Source organism: Chamaea fasciata, unplaced genomic scaffold (genome assembly GCF_029207755.1).
Source record: "Chamaea fasciata isolate MVZ Bird 193981 ecotype frontalis unplaced genomic scaffold, bChaFas1.0.hap1 SCAF_16, whole genome shotgun sequence".
NCBI classification, from domain to species: Eukaryota; Metazoa; Chordata; class Aves; order Passeriformes; family Sylviidae; genus Chamaea; species Chamaea fasciata.
The window spans coordinates 3,212,802-3,235,502 of NW_027094101.1; the positions used below are offsets into that span (position 1 = coordinate 3,212,802).

At 37.6% G+C, this 22,701-nt stretch overlaps 1 protein-coding gene across 3 annotated transcripts in view; it reads left to right on the forward strand.

Moving 5' to 3' along the window:
* VPS35L (VPS35 endosomal protein sorting factor like) overlaps positions 1 to 22,701 on the forward strand; it is a 46,431-nt gene that overhangs the window by 5,090 nt on the left and 18,640 nt on the right. For 2 of the 3 annotated variants that reach the window (XM_066198318.1, XM_066198316.1), the window contains exons 6-25: positions 756 to 832; positions 1,422 to 1,550; positions 4,301 to 4,385; positions 5,354 to 5,413; positions 7,236 to 7,332; positions 7,734 to 7,781; positions 8,783 to 8,876; positions 9,380 to 9,457; positions 9,830 to 9,952; positions 10,629 to 10,675; positions 12,745 to 12,856; positions 13,064 to 13,180; positions 13,537 to 13,590; positions 13,994 to 14,074; positions 14,892 to 14,954; positions 16,026 to 16,111; positions 17,155 to 17,235; positions 19,534 to 19,597; positions 21,554 to 21,652; positions 22,443 to 22,520. In XM_066198318.1, the coding sequence (XP_066054415.1) occupies positions 756 to 832; positions 1,422 to 1,550; positions 4,301 to 4,385; positions 5,354 to 5,413; positions 7,236 to 7,332; positions 7,734 to 7,781; positions 8,783 to 8,876; positions 9,380 to 9,457; positions 9,830 to 9,952; positions 10,629 to 10,675; positions 12,745 to 12,856; positions 13,064 to 13,180; positions 13,537 to 13,590; positions 13,994 to 14,074; positions 14,892 to 14,954; positions 16,026 to 16,111; positions 17,155 to 17,235; positions 19,534 to 19,597; positions 21,554 to 21,652; positions 22,443 to 22,520 (1,673 nt within the window). Of the gene's footprint in view, positions 1 to 755; positions 833 to 1,421; positions 1,551 to 4,300; positions 4,386 to 5,353; positions 5,414 to 6,954; positions 6,997 to 7,235; positions 7,333 to 7,733; positions 7,782 to 8,782; positions 8,877 to 9,379; positions 9,458 to 9,829; positions 9,953 to 10,628; positions 10,676 to 12,744; positions 12,857 to 13,063; positions 13,181 to 13,536; positions 13,591 to 13,993; positions 14,075 to 14,891; positions 14,955 to 16,025; positions 16,112 to 17,154; positions 17,236 to 19,533; positions 19,598 to 21,553; positions 21,653 to 22,442; positions 22,521 to 22,701 lie in introns of all 3 variants that reach the window. The other variant, XM_066198315.1, reaches the window with a different exon arrangement.

The window sequence follows — 22,701 nt, forward strand, 5'->3', positions numbered from 1 at the left end:
CTTCCTTCCATTTAAACTGAGCAATGATGTTTTGAGGATCATGTTTATCAGCTCTTCTGCTCGCTGGAAGGAAAGCAAACAAGTCCTTTGGGAACTTGTTCAGTTATTCTCTTTACATGAAAGTGAAATGATTTCAGTTGTATGCTGGGTGTTTAAAAAAGAACCAAATATTAAATATTTTATCATGTTTTCTAGCAAAGAGAAAATGGGCTAAGTAATCATAGCATAGTGAATCAGGATTTTTAAATATGAATAAACCTGTAGCATTTCAGCATCTGCAAAAATATCAAATACTTTTTTGCAATGAGAATGGTCAAACACTGAAACGGGATGTTCAGGCAGAGTGTGACATTTATATCCTTAGATCTTGTTAAATTGCCTGGATATAACCCTGTGCGACTGTTACAGCTTCAGAAGTGGACCTGCTTTGAGGAGGAGAGATGGACACAGACCTCCATGGAGCTTTTCTATCCTAAATTATCCTATGGTTCTGTGTGGTGATTCTTTTCTTACCAGTAAAGCTTGCAGGAAAATCCACTAATACTCAGTTTTGCTTACTTGTTATTGCCCTTGTTCAAAGTGGATGCACTGTAGGTATGTTTAGATGTGTGTCTTCAGGAATGGTCACTAAATGAATCAAACCACTTGTCTTCTGTCACAGAAGCTGACTGGTCCATGTCAGGCTCCTGCAGGTTTGTTTCTCTTTAGAAGTCCCAGTGTTTCAGTGTTAAACTTAAATCTGTAATTCTTTGCAGGAAAAGCCACAACTACTGGTTCAGCAGTTTCTGAAAAAGTGAGGACAAGGTTAGAAGAACTGGATGATCTGGAAGAGGTGAGAAAGTTTTCTGATGAAATTACAGCATCATTATAACAGTGAAAGGAATTTGTGAAATAAAAATCTTCTGTGAAACCTTTTAAAAAAGTCCTGATTCTGTAAGTGCAGTATTTAGATAAATATGTACTTTCTGTGGGAATTCTCTAGTAATTTTAATCCTTATTGTTACAGAATTCAGGCAGAATCATATTTTTGTACCACTAGAAATTGTCATGTGAAAATTCACCTGATCTATTGCTGTTGATTTGCCTTCTTACTTCTGTAAAATTTTGTGGAGCCCTGTAGTCTAAACATCTGATAATTCTGGTTGCCCCTGTATAGAAGCTGCATATGTCTACCTGAGTTTAATTTAAGTTACAATTATGAGCTTGATAGATAAACTGAGTACTGAGGTTATTTCTCAGGCTGCAGTATATTACTGTGCAAAGGTGAGATGTTTCATAACCTACTTTCCTGAGACCTGAAGGGAAGTTGTAATAAATTTTGTAGGATTCTCCCCCACAACATGGTGATTTGAGTCTGTAATAACAGCACTCTCCTTCCTTCCCTCCTGCTCTAATTAAGTGGGTTTGTGTTTTCTTGCCAGGGGTCACAGAAAGAGCTGTTAAATTTGACTCAGCAGGATTACATGAACCGAATTGAAGAACTGAACCAGTCTTTAAAGGATGCATGGTCCTCTGATCAGAAAGTAAAAGCTCTGAAGATAGTCATCCAGGTCAGTTTTATGTTTTGTTCTGTGCAGAACCAGGGAGTTTGCTGATATAATTTGTCCAATTTCCTTCTTGGGAAAAGAAGGATTTCTACTATTTTTCTTTTATTTTCTTTTGTTCTTCTCTGAAACACATTTCTTCCAGAGCTGAGTTTTATGGCTTCTGACAATAGTTGGATTTTCAACTTTGTTGTTATGTATTGGTTTTGACTAGGTTATGTGGGGTGGAATTCTCAATGAGTCACCTAATAAGGATAGTTAGAACAAATAGCATGTAGTGATAGTTAGCTCTTTTCAGGACATGTAATTTCGTTTCCTGTCCTCTTCCCCTTCAGCCCCTTGCTCCCAACAAATAATAGCAGAATGGCTTTTTGAACATCAGCATTTTACCCGTCCAAACTTAGTAGGGCAATTAAATAAAGGGATTTAGAACCTTAGCACGCTACCAAAAACAGCTCCAGGTTTTTAAAATTGTGTGTATGGGGTTTGTTTTTGTTTGTTTGTTTGAGAACTTGTCCACAGTCTTCCTTTGGGTCATCTGGGGTGATGTGCTTTGAGGAGGGCATGGGGAAACAGGACAGTTAAATGCTCTTTTGTTTAGCTTGGCCTTTAAAAAAGGCCTGAGGCAGAGTGCAGCAGAGGACAGATGAGATAATGACATCCTTAAAAGCTGTAAAACTGATGTAATGCTCATAGTCATCCAGTGGGGTTATATAAAGTCAGGATATTTTTTTGGTCATTCTTGATACTCCTGTGAAAACTGCTTGAAGTAATTTCATCTTAAATTGTGGTAAAGACAAAAAAGGAAATGAAACATTAATGAAGTGAGATCAAACAATTATATGTGACCTAGGGTGACTAATGTACTATTGTAATACTATGAAATCAGCACTATTATTGTTATTAGAAAAAAAATCCATATATAGGATTGTGAAGTGTGAATATTGTCTTTCGATGAGAAGAAAAGCAGCAGGGATCTACTGTACTTACAGTGTTTTGTGTCTAAACATATATATGTGTGTGTGTGTGTGTGATAATGCAGCAATAATCTATGCATTGATACTTTCATATGTTCTTTTGCAACTGGTTCACAAGCAATTTTGAAATAATAGAGTTTCTAACATGGGGTCCAGTGCTTCCTTTTAGGAAAGTGGTACCAAAGTTGAATGTGTTTTATCTCTGCGAAAGTGTTGTTCACTCAGCACTTAATGCTGCAGATGCTCATCACTAATTGAAACACTGGCTGAGAATGAAATAGGTACTTGTGTAATTAATGAATTTAAAAGTTCCGTGAAGGATAATAATTCTATAGTTACAGAGCAGGATAGGGTAGAAACCTCACTGAACTTTGTTCTTGCAGAGTGCTGTGTCCTCTGAAAGAGCTGAGCAGCTCTCTTGGCATCAGGCTCTGGTTATAGACGTAGTCAGTCATTATTATTACAGAGTAGTAATACAGTAGAGTATTACAGTAGGAGTGGGTTTAGGAACATTTCTTCACCAAAAGGTTGTCAGCCACTGGACCAGTCTGCCTGGGGCAGTGGTGGCATCACCATCCTTGGAGGTATTTAAAAGATGTGTGGATGTGGCACTTGGGGATATTTTTTTGTTGATGATCTTGGCAGTGATGGATTAAAGGTTGGACTCAACAGTCTTGAAGGTCTTTTCCGACCTAAGCAGTTCTATGATTCCTCAAGTGCCTTTTTGCAAGATGCTTTACTCGGCAAGATGGGGTATGCTAAGCTACTTAGAGTAAGCTGAAGTAAGGTGATTATGTGTGTGAGCTCTAAGAAAAGTGGTAGTGGTGAGGGAGAGAGAAAGGATCGAGCTCATAGAAAATACTGTCAGCCTTAGAGACCAGAGAAGACTCAGGGCCAGAGGCCACATTTGGCTTAAGCGAGGAAGAGGTGGATTTCTCTCCCCAGTCAGTCATTCACCTTTTTTCTTTTGGTAGAAGCTGTTTTTTTTGTGTGCATCCTTCTACCAAAGTTTCTGACTTCAGTTTAATCCTGTAAAACAAAGCAAAGCTTAATTAAATACCTAAGAAATATCTTCATTCCTCAGTGTGTATTTGGAATTCATACAATCAATGGGTTGATGTTCCTTCCTGGCCTGAACATCCAATGAAAGTAGAACTAAGTGGGTAATACATTTTCAGATGTGACTTTGTACCGGCCGTCATTATAGTCCAAATGCCATGATCAGGTTGTGTCCCAGTGGGTGATGATTGATTACAGTCCTCCCTGGAGCTGGCTGTGGATCATTCTGTTTCCAGAATGTTTGAACTAGTTATGTTAGCTGCAAAAATCCATTGGAAAGCTCATTAACTACACTTCTAGAATGGTTTCTTAGTTTAATCTATATTACATTTTGTGTTTGATATGGAGAGACAGGGAAAAACTGAACAGTGTCCTTAAAAAAAGTGATTTTAAAGAAGTGCCTTTTAATGCCTTGTCTGGGAGAGAATTTGTCTTGTCTGAGCAAATGCACAGCTCTTCATGGTCAGCTGAAACTCTGCATTGTAGATTACCCTGTATAAAGGAAAACCAGGTCTGTGTAGCTCTGGAAATGAAGAATAACCTGCAAATGACAAGAAGCACCCTGGTCTGTTATGTTGGATGTCCTTGTGCTTTTGCTTTGTAGTTCATGTTGGCTCTTTCCATCTGTGAATATTCATTCATTCCAGCTTTTCTGGAGTAAAAACACAAACTTGTGTTGGCCTCTAAAAATGTTTGTTTGTTTTTTTCTTCTCCTTCTAGTGTTCTAAGCTTCTTTCAGACACAACAGTAATCCAGTTTTATCCAAGTAAATTTGTTTTAATTACAGATATCCTCGATACTTTTGGTAAGTATCTACTGCACAATTGTAAATAAGATTATTTTTTTGTAATGTTAGAAAGCATCAAAGTTATCCAAAAAGAGCTGAAATGACTTTTAGTTTTAACATGGAATATTTCCAACATAAATGTTTGGACACCAGTGGTAAACATGGTATATAACTGTAAAAAATCTCCTAAGAGCGAAGTCCTCAAGATAAAAATATTTCATTTTGTGGTTCTGTGCTTTATGTATTAGTGAATATCTCGAACAAAATGTTAGGAAAAATCATGATCTCTGCATTTTGAAATTTAAAACACACTGTCATTATAAAAACATTTTGGGTTTTGGCAGCCTTTTGACTCCATATTTCATTATTTTTGTGTTTGAAGAGTTGAAGTCAGAAAGTTTTCTTTGGCTGAATAGGGCTATGAAATGATCAGAAAGGGACTATGAAATGATCAGAATATAGTTATTTATTTTTTAAATATATTTTTAAACTTGTAAGTGAAATTGTCATCCACTTCATGTGACTCTCTTATTTTTCTACCATGTTATGGAAAAGATTTACAATGGCATTCAAAGTTGAAGGGTATTTTGGTGCCAGCAGGATATGCTACGACAGAGATCCAATTGTTTTTTCAGGTCATGCTTCCTCTTTGTGCTCCTTCCTACTTGCTGAAAGCTGCTGGAGATAACACAATATCCAAACTCAGCAAAGTCAGGACACCAGCTGTCCTTTCCTGGCCTGGGAGAAATCTGACCTGTGTGTTACCTCTGCACTTTGGGGAGCCAGAGAATGTTTTTATAGTGGGAGAAGTGCTCAATCACACTGAACATTTCGGCCTCACTAGAGGGCAGCAAAATGTCAGTGTTCCAGGAAGTTTTTTCCATCTGGTTTCATTGTATGTTGGAAAGGGAACGTTTGTACCAACATTTTGTCTTTCACCGTTCGTTAATTTGTTTTGATTTTTAAATTTTATTTTTTTTAACCAGGGAAACTGGTGTATGAAAGAATTCTGTCAATGTGTGTGGACAACCGAGTGTCTCTGCCAGGTAACTTTGTGTTTGTTTCCATTGTGCTTCAGAAAAAAAATCATATCCAACCTTGAGGAAGGTTAAACAGGACCATTGCTACTCTGTCTCTGATAGAAAGGTTCTGATTTGAATCTAGTAGCTTTTAGTTTTTAACAGGGTAAAATCCTTTGCTTTCAGCTTCCACTATTCACAGTGTTCATGCAAGAAATACAGTTTAATTGTGAAGGACATACCTAAGATATAATAAAGTGTGCTTGTGGCTCTGCTGTTACTAAATGTTAACTGGGTCTTTCTGGGACTTGAAATCACAAAGAGTTGTGTAAGTTCTCTAATACAGAGTTTATTAGGGGGGCGGAGAATTAAACAGCAATAGCCAAATTAAATTAAGATTTTTTTTTCCTTTTTTTGTCTTAGCATCTGCCCTCTTCTGAAAGTACTACAGTTTAGTAGCTAAAATCGATGGTAGAAATGTAATAAAGCTAAGAGTCTCAGATTTTGGTAAATTGATGTTTTTGTTGCTATGCTGGAAGCGTGATAGTTTTGCTGTTATAAAAGAAGAATTTGGAAGTAGCAGCAGGCTGCTTCTAACATAATCTAACTTGGGCCCTTTTCCTTTCTTCAGTTTAAGTTCCAACACAGTGTAAAAATCTAATTTGACATTGCAGGTGGAAGAACCTCTTTAGCAAGACATTGAAATATTCCATGGAAAATACAGGCATTTCCGTGCAATTTGGAGTGCATTAAGTGCACATCCTTGCAAGATGAAACATTCTGTAGTTGGCAGTGGAACAGTACCATTAGTTTGCAGTTAAATCCATAGGATTGGAGCTGTAAACTTGAAAGAAGCAAATACTGAAATTTGAAATGAACCTAGAGAAGTTAGTTAAGATGATTTGGTTGTTGCAGACCTGACCAACTGCTTTTGCAAATATTAATGAAGGCAGGCAGTTCCCATAGCATGTCACAATTTCTGGGCACAGTTACCTCTGTTCTGTACAGCTGCCAGGGGCATTGCTGCTGGGAACTTCCCAAGCAGCTCTAAAAGTGGGAGGGAGAAGGCAAATCTGTGCTGTGCTGACTGTGCATGTGAACATTTGGGGGTTTCAGGCCCAACCTCTGAGCTTGTCCCTTGGGGAGCCAAGTGAAACCAAATTCAGTGACAGCTCCTGAGGTCCTGGATGAGAAAGATCCTGACTGAGTGCAGGAAGTTCTAACAGGTGGCTTCTCTTGTGTTGGAAGTTAGAAACTTTCTTGTGGATCTTCTCACCTTCTGGAGGCAGGAGTGGGAGAGCACTGGTGTTTTAAATAGTTTCACAAGGAGTTTGTAAGAGGATGTGTTCAATGTTCAGTTTACAGAAACAAGGTTTCTGTCCAGGTTCAGTATTTCCTACATCTTGCAATAGTATTATTTAAAATATATATTAGCCTTTTAAAATAAACAAGTTGAGTGCTTAAATCTCTTTTGTATGTTCTCTAGTTATTATAGATTTATATACAAGTGTTTGTTACAGATTCTTTATATTTTATTTTTTTCTTAATTTCTGATTTTGGAAGAGCAGAGGCAGAGCTTGGATTTCTCAGTAGCACCTCTGAGATGAGCTGTAAGTGCTTGAATTCAGGTTCTGAAATGTTATTTACTACAAGATTGTTACCTTTCCTTGTTATGAACTCAGTTCTGACTGCTGCTCAAGAGAGCTGAGAAGCAAATGTATTGCCTAGTTTATTGTTGTGCACTTAATTTCTTTGTGAATGGCAAGAGAAAAGTTTTAAACCTAACATGAAAAGTAACTTGTTTCCAGAAAGAATGTAACTATTTCTGGGTTGGTTTTTTTTCCCCCAGATAACTTTTCTCCGGAGAGTGTTAATGATACTGCTAAGGAGACTTGCTTAAACTGGTTTTTCAAGATTGCTTCAATCAGAGAACTCATTCCCAGATTGTATCCTTGTCAAATGAGACCCTCAGAGTGTGTCTGCAGGTTTTTTGTAGATTTTTCCAAAAGTGACCATGTTTGTTTCAAAAAAACCCACAGGATCTGATGTTTATACTGGTGGTTTTGTTTGTTTCAGGCTGTATGTTTGCAATGTACTTTTGAGTCGGGTTGCATAGTAAACTGAATGCTTAATTATTGGCTCTGAGCACTTTGGCAGTGACAAAATAGAGATGAAGAATTTTGAAACAAAATCTTACAGATAATTTGTAAAAATCAGCAAAGTGTAGTGACATTGATTACAGAAGGCCTTAAAATCGTTTGGACAGCATCCATTTGGTGTATGTTGTCTTCAGGTTTTTTCAATGGTGTGAATCTTAGTTTTGTTCCTTAACTTGGCTTCGATTCAGTTATGTGGAAGCAGCAATACTGAAGTGCAATAAGTTCCTGTCCAAAACGTAAGAATAATGTTAAGTATGGGAAGGAAGTGAATGGGCAGATTTAGGAACTAATTCAATGAATTAAGCATGAGAGGTCTGTGATTAATGGTGGGTAGGGCTTTAGTAGAACTGAGAAGTAGAGAGGTTTTGGAATTTTTAAGGAGAATACCATGAAAAAAATTGAAGGTGAACTGTGATACACTTTGAAAGACAACAGTGCTCTCAGTTTTCAAATGAATGTACAAATGTGATATCAGGTGTCACAAATCCCAATGCAAATTGAAAACCAATGGCTTCTGAGGGTGGAGGGGAAGGGAGATTGTTGACATGAGAAGTGTGGGAAATAGGATAGAAAACTGAAAGGAAAATATTGATGTCAAAGTAGGAGAGACAGAGTAGGAGAAATGATTTAGGAGCAGTGAACCACCATCTATTGAAGACTTTGGTACAGTTTTATTGTGTTGCCAAACAGTGCCAGCTGCTGAGGAGAAAATGTTCCTTCCCTTGTAATTGTCCCTCTTCAGTTATGTATTGAAATGAGTGTTGGAAGCCAAATTGCTGCTATGCTGACTACTTTATTATCCCTAAAAAGCAGTTCTTTTACTGGAATTAGTGGGCCTCCTATCCAGATACTAGTACACCTCTGTCTAAAGGGACCTGTGGGAAAATGAGACATGGAAGGAGTTCTGCCAGTTCTGCTTTAAGCATCTGCTTTCCTTACATTGAGTTACAGCTTTTCCACAGCTCTGCTGTTCTCCAAGCCAGAGGAGGAATTCTTCAGTTTTATTTGTCTTGCTCTGAATAGCAAATACTGCAATTTGAATATAGGATATGTATTACAGGACACAGAAAATTTTACTTATAGAATAAAGTTTTGTGCTGCTATCCTTTTTCTTTGATAGATATTTCTATAAGCCATGCTCAGCTGTTAGTCTACAAGGCAGTTACTGAAGTTACCTGTAGGTGATATAATTCTGGTTTTGACTGTTGAAGCTCATTTTCATTTCTGATAAAAACAGGGGCATTTCGGAATGTCTCCCACGGTTAACATCCATGATTAGAGGAATTGGAGATCCACTGGTTGCAGTCTATGCCAGAGCATACCTTTGCAGGGTAGGCTGTCACTTACCTCCTCTGATCTGTATCAAAGGTTTACTGCAGCCAGTGCTGCCACTGCTTCAAGGAACGACTGCTTTTATCTCAAGTAGTCAGCAGCCTGTCTCCTCCTTTCAACAAACAAACAAACAAATGATTTCTCTTCTGTTTTACGAATGGGGAATCTCTCTTTAAGTGTTTGTAGTAAGTAAGAATAATTTTATGTGCTGCTGTAGGCTGCTGCAGTGCACTGGAGTAGATGCTGATTTCCTCAGTGCTGACAGATCCTTGGAGCTGATGTTAGGATGGTGTTTAAAAACAGCTGTAACTGCCTCAGGGTGGTTGTTAGTGGACGCAGCTATAATAATAAGCAAGGCAATAATCAGTCAAAAGCATGTGATTCAATGCTGTTTGTTGATTTGATATGTGTGACTTGGGTGTATTCCTTCAGCAAATGCATTTTCATCTCACTCTGAAGGAGAATTGATAGATGCCAGTAAAATCTTTTTCTTTCAATATAGGTTGGGATGGAAGTGGCACCACAACTCAAAGAAAGCCTGAACAAAAATTTCTTTGACTTTCTCCTAACATTTAAACAAGTAAGCAAACAAGTGTTTTATTTGCAAAATCAGATAAATACACTCCTTAATCAAACTGCCACATACATAAAAAAATCTTAGAAGTTCTCAAATCTAGATTTAGGGGTGTTCCTGTATCCGGATATAGTATGGGAAGTTTTACATCCATTCTGATAAGTTGAAACTGCTCTGTTCAGCATGTTTCCAGACTTGAATAATATGTTAGGAGCTTGATATCTTTCCCCCAGCTTTGCAAGGAATGCCGCATAAATTTTGTACGTTTGTGCTGCTGTCTGTTGTCATTTCCATTCATACACAAACTTTGAGCAGTTTATCACATCTCCCGTTAAATACCTGTTCACAGCAACGTATTTTTGTCTCTTATTTCAACAGATACACGGGGATACAGTTCAGAACCAGCTGGTGGTGCAGTGTGTGGAGATCCCTTTGTATTTGACCCTGTATTCTCCTGCTATAGACTGGATTTTACAGTGTATTGCATACCACGCTCCAGATGTAAGTGAACGTGGTAATGCTCAGTACTAAAGGAAGTGTTGTGGTGAAGAATTAATTTTGCCTACTAAAGAAACCACCCCTCAGTCAGTTCTTACATGAGTGTGAAGGCAAGTAAAAAGAGCCTTCATATGACTGTCTGATGCTCTCTTCTGTGCAGGAAGAATGTTTGCTTCCACAAAGCTCAAGTGTGGCCACTTCAAGTTCATAGTCAGTATTCCTGTTTGTTTCATGCTGTCCTTTAGCTAGTTTAATCTTTATTTCCTGAATTCATCAGTTTCTTCTCTCATACAGATAGACTAATGGTTTAACTAAACTGTAGCTTAATGTAGTGAACAGACTGTTTTAATCTCTGTCGGTTTGGCAGAGTTTTCACCTCTCCTGCCAGAGATAACTGACCTGGCTGGCAAATAGTGATTACCTGGAGTAATGGCATGGATGAAAGATTGCAGATTTGACTTCCATAAAATGGTGGTTTTGGTTGAAAAGCCACTGTACCTAATCCAGAAGATGTGCTACACCATTGTTTTCTTGTGCTGTAAATATAGGGTAAGACAGGACTATTGCAATGTATTGGAGAGGTAATTAAAACAGCTTTTAGTAGATCTCAGTGCAGTAATTAAAGCTGAATATATTTGCAGAGTCTCTATTCACTAATTTTAATAAGTAATTTTTCCAGGTTCTGCTTACTGAGATGATGGAAAGATGCAAGAAGTTGGGGAACAAGTAAGTGTTGCAGAGTGTGGAAGGCAGGAGTCTGTAATGAGTACCCCTGAGTCCCTGGAATAATGTTCTCTCTCTCTATTTTGGAAACAGTCATGCATAGTGCAGCTTTCATTCTCCCAGTAGCTTACTAAATCATGATTATGAACATCTGTTTTCCAGAGATGAATTCTAAAATATGGTAGATTACTTGTCAAGCCAAAGTTAATTAGTTTTACTTGGTTGCTGCATTCTGGCTCCTAAGCCAAAGTTTAGGACATGTAATGTGTTCTCCCTTAGCCATGTCTTGAATTCCTGGTTTTGCTTCACTTTTCTGGGTTTTCCTCCCCTTCCTTTCCCCTACCCTCCACTGGCTACTGCCAGGCCATGTGTGCATTCAGCAAAGGAAATTACAATGCTGCTGGCAATCTTTGGAAGTTGGTAATACTTAGGGAATTACTTTTATCAACATTAAAATTAGTATCTCAGATGTCTCCTAGAAGTCTTTGTGCAGGGTAGTTGTGTTCAGTAGATGGTCTGCTCTGGAAGTTGGATGTACTTATTGGGTTTTGTGGATGCAATCTGGCCTGGTGATGGGCTCCTCTCTGTTCATTTTATTGGGTAGCTTGGCTGAGTTCTGTGGAAGTTTTCAGCTATCTGTTTTTTTTCTGATGTGCTTTACGCAGTCCAATTCTGCAGCAGCTGAGGAACTAAAATATGTTAATCACTTAGCTGAGGAATGCCAGCATTCTGTGACTGAGTTGAGGTGTGTGGGTAAAACATGATTTTAAAAATGTGCTGTGAAAATGCTATTGTATCAGAGTGTATAGAACAGATAAAAATAATTCACATCCTCTGATGTACAAATAGGTTTGTATAGGTGTTGATTTGTTTGTTTGGTGGAACTTACTTTCAAATCAGCTTCCTAGCCCTAGAAATGGGCTAGGTTCCTCTTCTTTGTTCCCGTTTGCTCTTTGAAGGAAGGATAAAATGTTGAGTATAATGAGGTGTTTTTTTTGAAAGAAATGATTTTGGAATATGTCTTTTTTTACTGGGAAGTTGAGTAATCCAGTTTAAAACAGTAGTCTTCTTTCAAAGTGGAGTTCTGTGTTTTGTGTCTTCTCATGACTGTCAAAACACTACAAAGCAAGAGGCATCAGTATATGAATGTTTAAATAATCTCAGTATGTTCCATGAGCTACTTTGCAGCCATGTAAGTGAACAGTGACAGCCTGCTCCTCTATATTGCAAAGCACAGACCTAGTGAACTGGAAGTGCTTGTCTAATGATAAAATGCTAATTCCAGTCAAATTGTGATGGGACCACTAAAGTTCAGGCAGAAACAGAAGCTGTTGGGTTATTTTAAGCACTCCACAGAATTTCCCTCAAGGTAAACTGCCCTGTATTCAAACTGTCTGAGACTAGTGAAGTGTTTTAGGAGGCAGCTTCTAGAGCTAACTCGTGGCTGAGTAAACTGGATGTTACAGTGATGCAGGGAGTTCAATCTTCCATTGGGGCTTTGATAGTAACACAAATACCTGTCTGAATGGTTAATCAGAAGTGTCTAAAAATGTCATTGCCAGTTATCACATGACCATGACTTTGGATTTATTTTAATCTTAACAATGCAGCTGCTAGAAATGTGGCTTTTATAGTGCATATATAATTAATGAGGAGAAATTTCAATAGGGATTCGCCCTCCCTAAGTATTCTTCTGAACTGTAGTTAAACAGAGAGCCAGTTTGTAAATGTCAGCTACTCCTGGTTTGCTTGATATTTCTAGTAAACTCCTGCTAAAATGATGGCTTCAAAAACACCTGGGTGGAAAAAGTATTTTACAGGCTGGGTTACCTTTTCCTTATCTGGTGGCTTAATGTTTTCTCGGTTTTTTTATGCATCATTAATCCTCATCAAAGCAAGCTCAGTTTGTGTGAGGGTCTTTTTTTTCCTTATTCTCTTCTTTTTTTTTTTTTTTTATTAACGATAGATGCCGGACAGTTGTTAGTCTAAAAAGTTCAGATGAATGTAAATGCAGGTACCAGTAAATGTGAGTTGGTGTTGAGCTGTATTGATCTGTGTTGTGTTCCTTGCAGTGCTTTGCTGTTGAACTCAGTAATGTCGGCGTTCAGGGCAGAGTTTATTGCTGCCAGATCAATGGACTTCATTGGCATGATTAAAGAGTGTGATGAGTCTGGATTCCCAAAGGTAACGTTTTCTATGGAATTTGTAACAATCCCTTCTCTGTGACAAAGGTCTTTGTGCTTCTAGTTGCCTACATAACTTGTGTGTCACTTGAATAAAATTATTCAAGTGGTTTGGTCGGAAAACCTTCTGCACACTGTACCTGCCAGACCAGTCTTGGATGGACATGCATTATCTACCTTTAATTAAAAATTTCTCATTAACTTTCAGCATCTCCTCTTTCGCTCCCTGGGATTAAACTTGGCATTGGCTGATCCTCCTGAAAATGACCGCCTTCAAATATTAAATGAAGCCTGGAAGGTTATAACAAAGCTGAAGAACCCACAGGTGTGTTACTGTCCATTCTGTTTCACTACTGATTCTGTGTTTAGAGCAAAGTTGTAGCCAGTTGTTCTGTAAGCATGTGCTTAGCATGACATTGTTTACCTTTTCTAAATACACACAGCAGCAAAAAAAAAGTGATGTCTGTAATATCTTTGGATCATCCCTGCTTTTCTTAGCTTTGCTGAGGCATAACTTAATTTTACATAACATTATTACACAAATGCAGCTTTTGAGTTCCAGGTGTTTAGGTCTGCATGAATCATACCTCAGGAGTTAATTCTTTTAAGTGTCATTTTTGCAAGTGTATTTCTCACAGTCTCCTGCAAATATTGGTAATGATAAGACACATGTATTTCTAGGATTATATCAACTGTGCTGAAGTGTGGGTGGAGTACACATGCAGACATTTTACGGTAGGTGAAAATTACTTTTTTTCCTTTGAATTTTTCTGATACAGACTAAGTGGCTGTGTTAAGCAGTCTGGTATTAAAGATGGAAAGGCTTTGACTATTCTGTATAAATGTATAGGGGAAAAAAAAGGGTTTTCTTTCATGAAAGATGAGTGGGGACAAAGATGCAGCTTTGAAGCTTTACTACCCCATACCACTGAAGGTTTCTTATTCTTCTGTTTTAATGGCAGATGGATCAGTTTAAGTAAAGATTTACTGGAGCTATGGTTAAAGTTCCTGGCTTAACTAGGGCTCCATAAAAAGCTGATGCTTTGGCAAATGGGAATAAATTATCCTACTCAGCTGGTGTTTAGTGACTTGATTTATGTGCCAATTTCATTTTGTAACCTTGTTCTTTGCTACACAGAAGCGGGAGGTCAATACAGTTCTGGCTGATGTTATCAAACACATGACTCCTGATCGAGCATTTGAAGATGCTTACCCACAGGTAAAGAGTTCATTTTGCCAAATCTGTAAAAATCTGATAGGCATTTTCTTAAATGGAATTAATTCTTAAACATTACTGACAACTCTTATAACAAAATAATTATTTTTAAACACTAGCTATATTTTGGGAAGCCTCTTGGAACACTGTAATGCTGTGATTTATTTCTCCTTTTTTTCCATGCACATCAGTCCTTTAATTCTGAGAAATGCTAGTTAACTCCTACATCAGCAGTGGTGTTTGCTGAAGGAAATTAGCACTCATGGTAGACTGTTTAAAACGAAGTAAACTATAAAATAGTCTATCCCTACTTGGCATTGTTAAGCCTTCACAGAATTATTGTGTCCAGTTCTTGAGACTGAATGCCAAATGAGATATGGATTAGTTGAGAAGGTTTTTGTGGTTACTTGGCGGGTAGAAAAAGTGCCTACAAGAGAATATTTAAAAAACTGGTTTGGGTTTTTTATCTTTGTTTATTTGGCTGAGTTTTTTACTGCAGAGAGCTAGAGGACATGAAGATTCTAAATGGAAAAAAAAGTGCCAAACTATGGAAGTGAAGAGCGAATGAAGCCTGGGCAGGCTGGTCAGCCTCTGTTCAATATGGGTTCTGAAGGGTATATTGGAAAATGTCAGAATAGCATAGCTATAGTTTGTCCTGCTTTGGGGAAAGAAATTATGTTGATGAATGCTTGAAGCATCTTTCAAAAGAGTTCTCTATGAATAACTAGAGAAGAATAATCTCTGGTGTGGATAGTCTTAATTTAATTCATATTGCAATCATTTCCCCTTTTTTAAAACTTTTCCTTTTTCTCCCCTTTAGCTGCAGTCAATTATTCAGAAAGTTATTTCCTATATCCATGACTTTGCTCTGCTTTTTTCAGTGGTAAGTGATATTCTGCTTAATAAATTTTAAAGAAAAACTGTTTGGCAGTTTTTCTGCAAGAGAATTTACCTTGACTGGGATATTTAGATTGTTTACAAGTTCAAAGAAGTGCAAGGACTTCTTGTCAAACTGCTAAGTGCAGAAATATTTTGTGAGCTTTCTGCTGCTTACTACTTAAGTCCTTATTATTCTAATTCCAGTTTTCTATACTGTTTTCATTAGGCTGTTAAATTCCCTAAGTTTGTTTGTTACTGTGGCCCAAATGACAATCAATGGAAGATGAAATAGCATTTATTTGTGTGTGTGTTAATGTAATTGCTGGTAGCTGTTTCTGTGTTGCGATATATAACATACCCTCTCATACCACTGACACTTGGCATTGAGACAGAGTGGAACTCAGAGAGGTCAGAGACTGTAAATGAGGTAGAAAAATAGCAACAAAGACAGCAGTCAGTGTGTGTCTAAGTACAGAAACCATTTGAAGAGTGAAACTCAGGATGGATGCTGTGGATTTGGGGTCAAGTCTTGTTCAAAAAATTGCTTGGATAATTCTGAAAAACTTACCCTCACTGTATTCTTGAGATGATACAGAAACCAAGTATTTTAGTATGTTAAACAACCTAGACCTTTGTTTTTTGAAGGAAATTTGAATGTCTTAGACCTTAACTTGCTCTGGATAGATGTGAAATAGTTGATGTGTAGACTATTTTAATTGTTTATAATATCTTGCCTTTTTTTTCCCATGGTTGTCTGAATTTGTCATGATCTTAAGCTGTTTGAAGCATATGTTTGCTTTTAAGAATAAAGTGCAACATCTGATTCAAACAGTTCTGTATTTTGTGTTCCCTTCTGGGTCTCTGCAATCAATAAATCGATACATCTTTCAGCCATACTCCATTTCCTTTAGTTCCACTTTTTCATCCTTTGAGATGAATTACTGAATTTTCAAAAAAGGTGAAAATAGCTTTACCTAAATAGCTGTGCTTATAAAACTTATCAAAAATATTTACTGTTTCAATATGTTGTTTGTAATATGCCTAATTTTACTTGTTTATGTATTTGTACTTTCAGGAGAAATTCTTGCCATTTCTGGATATGTTCCAGAAGGAAAGTGTGAGAGTGGAGGTTTGCAAGTGCATTATGGAATCTTTTATTAAGTAAGTGGAGACAGTTGAAGTGAAATGCACTCTGGAGGCTCTGAGAAACTTACTGAAAGATGGCTAGGGAAGAGGAGTCAGGATATTGGCTATTTAGTTTGTGAAGGTGTTCCAAGCTATGGGAAAGAAAAAAGAAAATGTGTCAGTTTTGTTAATCTATTGGTGGACTGTTTGACTGTTCACAAAGAAAGCTGAGTTGAAGTAATTATATTGATGCTGACTTGCTGTGGGTTAACAGAATAGTTGTTCTCTGAGGTTTTTGTTTAGTTTTTTGTTTGTTTGTTTGTTTGTTTTTGTGTTGCCTTTGTTGGTTTATGAAATTTATTTCACATTCCAGTTGCTGTGACAGCACAGAGAGTATTGCTACAGTGGAAAATTAACTTAGAAAACAAAAATATATTCACCTTTTAAAAAATATATTCACTTTTAAAAGTCCAGCAGCTCTTTTCTTTTCAAATAATTAACAGGTTTCTTGAAGCTTTTTTCTCATTTTCACCTTCCCTTCAGGTATTTCTGTTCTCTGCTGAGCCCCCCAAGCCCTCTCTCCCCTAGGGCACACAGGGCCAGCTCTCTTGGCTTTGCTCGTATGAGAGATGCTGTGGCCCCTTAATCATCTTAGTGGAGCTGCACTGCACATGTGCCTCTGTGCCTAAACCTGACACTGATCCTTCCTGTCTGTCCCTGAGTAGCTGAGAAATTGTATTTTATCTTGGTAAATCCAGGATTGCTTTGTTTTGATGTTCTTAGATTGCCTCCATATATCACATGTCCACCTTGCTGTGTCCCTTAAGGAATCAGAGTCTGGCTTGGCAGTGCAGCTGTGTATATTAAGATAATATTTCTTGGCTGGCATTTGTTGCAATTGTACACATATTAACCATGTGATCATTGGTGTTCCTGTGGTTCCCAAATGGCCTTAAATTTGTGCAGTGTCATACAGTGCTGGTGATTGAAATAATGCATTAAAAAGGTGCTAATCTAGTCACTGTTTTCCATTTTGACGGAGCAGGAGTTTTCATCACGTTTTCTAAAACTCTTTCTAGGCATCAGCAGGAGTCAACAAAGGATCCTGTGATACTCAATGCTCTCCTGCACATCTGTAAGACGATGCATGACTCTGTGAAGTAAGAGGAACTTCTCCTGAGAGCTCTCATTTATGCCAAGTTGGGCTGCCTGATGTGGTTTCGTGTTTCTGGGGCTGTTTGTTTCAAGGTGGATTAAGACATGAATCCAATTAGTGCTGAGGGAAGAGCTGTGCAGTGAAGTGGCAGCACGTACCATTTGCTCTTTAATTACTGCTGTATTTTGAATACTGAAGCAGAATTTTAAAAGGGAAGTAGCAGTGGTTTTGTAGTTTTCCAGTGAAGGAGAGACGCTTTACAATCCAATCTTCAAAACACTTGGGGAGTGCAACCAATGTAATCTTTGAGTTACAGTGAATAATAAGCTATTTCTGAGATTCAAGTGAATGCTAAAGCACAGACTGCCATACTCAGTTACACCTTTCTGTGGGTCACTGTTTTCAGTCATTACAAAGGGCTGTGAAATCTTAAAAAGGATACCTGGAAGATCTCTAGGAGCTTCAACATGGAAAGCTAGAACTGAGAAGCTGTTGAACCATCTGTATCTTTCCCCTAATTCCTTCTCTTCTGTTTTGCCCTTGACCTTGAGGGCTGAGGTTGTTTGGGATCCCCTGTGCCCTGTTGCACCCTCCCACTGTTTCAATAGCAGCTGTGCAGTGTGGAAAGCATTTTGTGGTTTGTAGGTAACTTGCAAAAATCACACCAAAATCTGTGTCTGAATGAAAACAGGGCCAGGGTCACAATGCTGCAAATTCTAGCTCTCAAGAGGACAAACCTTTTTTTCCTTCTGCTTTGGGTTGAATGGTAAGGGCACAGTCTCTTTTGCCATTCTGAGCCCAGAGCCCTTAATATGGCAGATGCTGCAAAGGAACTTAAAGCTTTCTCATCCTTGATAGGCCATGAATGCAAGATTTATTGTCAATAAAGAGATTTAGCACGTAATTTAAATTTATACCAGCTAGAGTGCGTTATTTTGGGTTAGAGTACCTTATTTGGCTGTATGTTGCACTAAAAGCCACTTCAGCCTTTAAATAGAACAATATATTGTACCTAAACGAGCTTGTTTAAAAAAATAAAGCAGTTTATAGCAATCCATATTTGGTGCTTCCTCTGACAGTTTGCCAAAACAATTTGATAGTTTACTGGGACCTTTAAAATCCCTTAAACCAGCAGTGCCTTGAGCTAAGATGGTTGTACATCTCTTGGTAAATCATCATAAATTTCAGTTATTTTTAAGTAACTCCTGCATCTGTTTTTGCATCCTGGCTCAGGAAACTCCCAGCTCATTGTGTGGGGCTCGCTGACCCCTGTAGCAGCTGTTGGAGGAGAACAGCCTTTAGACTGGTGGGGGTCTGATTCACAATTGAACTGGAAACCTATTACTGACCTGGAGATCTCATTACAAGCCTTCTGAGCCTTTCAGAGGCCATCAGTTGACTCTTTTTGATTGGCAATGCACTAATGAGCTAATCATGCTGAGGTTTTCTTTCCTCCCTCACTGAATTTGTATAGTAAAACTATTGTTCTCTTCCCATCTGGTGTCTGAGTTGGAAATTGGTAACTGATACACTAAAGGTCAAAGCTGGAGCCAAGCATATAATAGGAAAGGGATTAAATTGTATTAGTTAATTGTAATTTAACTTTCTGTCCATCCATTTTCAGTGAAACAGGTTTGACTGACTGGGGTTTTATGTGATGTAAATTTGTTTCAAATCAGATTTTGGACTCTTGGTGTAGAATGGGTATCTGTGATAGTTTTGAAAAGAAACTCCTTTTTACATATCAGTTTAGTTCAGTTCTTACTAAAACACAGGGAAAACCCAGCACTGTAGCAAGATGAAGCTAATTATTTTTTAAATTCTGAAGCAAGGTTAGTTAAAACAAAAAACCTTAAAACAAACCTCAGACTAAACAATAAACTAATGTTATACACTGTGTAATATTTAAAGGGTATTTCAAAAGCCTTACTCCTTAAATAGGTAAACTTTCTTCTAAGAATACACTTAGTAATTTCTTTAGGTTTTTAGACTTCCTTCTTACCTAAGTTCTCATGTTGCAACACAAGACTGAAGGCATTTGTTTGCTACAATAAAAAACATTAGTGTAGCTTCCTTCTCCTCATGCTAAAGTCAGTTTTTTAGAGAATCTAAAGACACTCAGCAATTTTTGCTTTTTTTTAAAATCTGGAATTTAATTTGGTTCATGGCTGACTTGGTGATATTCACATTAAAATTTGCTTTATACAGAAAAATTTATAAAATACTATGTATTATTTGAACCTTTATAGAGAAATAGGATAAAAAATATTCTAAAAATTACCAAATAATGTTTTTTTTCTAGTGCACTAACACTTGAGGATGAGAAAAGAATGTTAGCAGCTCTGATAAATGGATTCATAAAAATGGTGAGTGACAATTGTGTGCAACTCTTGGGTGCACCTTAGAGCTCAGATTTTTGTGCTCCATGAGGAGCAGGTGCCTGTGTGGCTGAATCAGAGCCCAATCTCTGACTTGCTTCAGAGCACTGAAAACCACAGACAGTGAAATAAAGTGTGTCTGTGTTCAAAGAATTGTCACAGTGCTGAAGCTGATACAGTGCAAGATGAAAGTTTAAAGTATACATGTTGTTTATTTCATCATATTTTCTGCTAGTTTTGTAAATCTCCTATAAAACAGAACATGGATTAAAAAATTAAACAGCCCCTGAAGCATCAGAGAGGTCACTGGTTTATGGGAAAGTAGTTCCACTACTTAGCTCTAAATGGAACCAATACCAGCTTTCAAAAATATAAAATAAGTGTAACCTTTTTGTTATTCTGTTTATCTTAATTCAGAAATAAGAGAATTTGTATCATTAAATTAGTAGTCCCAGGAGACCCTCCGGTCCTTTGTCTTGAAATTAGTTTTTAACCCTCACTCTTACTCCAATAAATCCTTTGTTGATCTCTGTTGGTTTTGAGATGTCAGGGTGTTCTAGGGAGACTTTCTCAAGCTTTTTGTATTCTCTAACCACTACTCTCAGTGCCTGATTTTTCTTTCACATAGAGCTGACAGGCTCTGTGTCTACTTGTCCTCTTTGTTGCAGCTCTGTGGATTTACTCTAGATGGTTGCTTCTTCTTCAGCTATAATAATTTGCTAATTCATGTTCTAATATAGTTTTGCTTTATTAAGCTTTACATGCAGTATAATATAGCATAATTTCCTTTAGGAGGATTGCCTGAATTGAACAAAATTTGATGTGTCTTGATAGTCCTGGTTTAGGGGGAAAAAAAAATCCCACAGCAGCAAAATGACATGTTATGAATTGAAACCAGCACACATTAAGATGTGGAGGGAAAAGTTACAGTCATCCTTACAGTCAGTCTTTTTGATGGGAAAATTTATATTTTTGGGTAAGTTTTCTTGAGACTAGGACTCAAGAATCTGCAGTTGTACAAATAGAGGAAAAGCAAAGACAGTTGTCCATAATGTGAGAAGCAATCCTTTGTATTCTGGTGCAGTTTCTTTGATCTTTCACTGTATGGATTAAATGTAAATTTTATTCTAATTCTGTAAAAAAAATTCTTTTGCATATGTCTTGAGAAATAATAAATAATGCAGCCTTCTATTAGAAAAAAAAATTGCAATAGAATACATAAACCTAGATTGCCTGGAGACTGTTCCTCATGCTCTGCTTTTAATTGACAGCTGAGACACTCCAGCTGACAGCACTTGGGTTTTTTTAAATATTCAGGGTTGGACGAGGGTTGTTTTCACACAAAGGTTGTTTTTTTGACTTCTTTCCTGCCAGAATGCAAGGGTACAGGCTTTTGCCTTAGCTTTTGTATAAGCATGTATTTATTAACCAAACTCAAGGAAAAGCTGCTTTTCTTACTGGTTTATCTAATTAGGAAATATGCTGTTTTCTGCTGGAGGCCCTTTATCAAGTAGAAATTAGAGGAATCTGAATACAGATTCACAGTTCTATTTTTCTGGGGTTTTTTGTCTTGCTTTCTAAGTATGATCAAAACCAAGCCTTTGCCTCTCCCATAAAGAATCAAGAGTTCTGCTAGTTTTGAAAACACTTCACAAAGCTAGGATTTAAGTTTTGTTTTTTTAAAAAATACCTGATCTGTAAAGGAGACCATCATGTGGAGTATAGACAGAGAAAACCCCAAAACAATAAAACTTTCATATGTCCCTGAAGCTCAGGTATTGCAGACAGTTATGAGAACAGAGATATTTGTTCTTACTGCTGGGTTTTCTCCTTAGCAGTATATAGGGATTTTGACTTTTGAGCATCTGTGCTTTATCTGCATGCAGTTTTACATAGATTTAAGGCTTACAGTGGTAAAGTCCAGGAGCCTTTTTTCTTTTATAGGTTTCATTTGGCCGTGACTTTGAACAACAGCTGAGTTTCTATGTTGAAGCCAGGTCAATGTTCTGCAATCTGGAGCCTGTTCTAGTCCAGCTGATTCATGTAAGCCACAGTTTATCTACGTTTCCTTAATAAATGAGGATATATTTGCAGTTCTCCCATTCCCTGCTCAGATTATTGGTCTATGGCAAAATAAATCTGAAATGTTTTAATCAGGTGTTTATAAAATGAACTTTGATCTTGTCTCTAGTTTTATCCCCTAAACACTCTGAAGTTCTTGCTTGACAGGCATGCATGGTATCATTGCAACAAAGAAAATGGGCTATCTTGCAAGAGATTTCATGTAAAATAAAATAAATGGCACTTCTGTGCATTCAGAATTTGGGTTGCCTCCTCTATAATCCTCCATCTAGGAAAGATTAGACTGTGTCTGGCTGCAGATCCAGGCAGAGTCCTGCTGTGATTGGGAAGGTTAATCTCTTTCCTGTATTGAGTCACAGGTGAGCAGTAGCTGCGTCCGATTCCTTAGCAACATTGTGTCTTCCCTTATATCCTTTTGTTATTTTGGTTTATGGTTTTTTAATCTGTGTAAGATAGAAATCATGATTTTTTTATGCTAGCAAGGAGGTGACAGCACTATAGCAGGGAAGGAAAGGATAAGCTAAAGGCTTGGATAAAACAAGTCTACTTTCACAAATTGAGTCATATTTGCTTTAAGGAACAGTCACTAAAATTCTCCCAGTAAAAAGCAAATAGTCCAGTGGGGACCCACTGTATCAGGGTTCCTTTGGACACTGGCTATTCTCTAAATGCCTGCAGTAAAAGGTGCAGGTTATTTGCCACTGAGGCTGTGCATTTTTCTTAATGGTTTGCTTTTGTTTTGTGTGTGTAGTCTGTGAACCAACTAGCAATGGAAACCAGAAGGGTGATGAAAGGAAATCATTCCAGAAAGACTGCTGCATTTGTCAGGGTAGGTCTGACTAATAAACTCTGAGCCTGCTTTCTTTGCAGTTAATACTGTCTGCTGCCACCTAAGTTTATAATTTTTGCAAAACCAGTATGTTAGTATTTTTTGGCACTGTTTGTAGTCCCATTTTTCTCTTGTTATGAGCACTCTTTCCTCTCCAAAGCCAAATGTTGCTGTTCAAGAA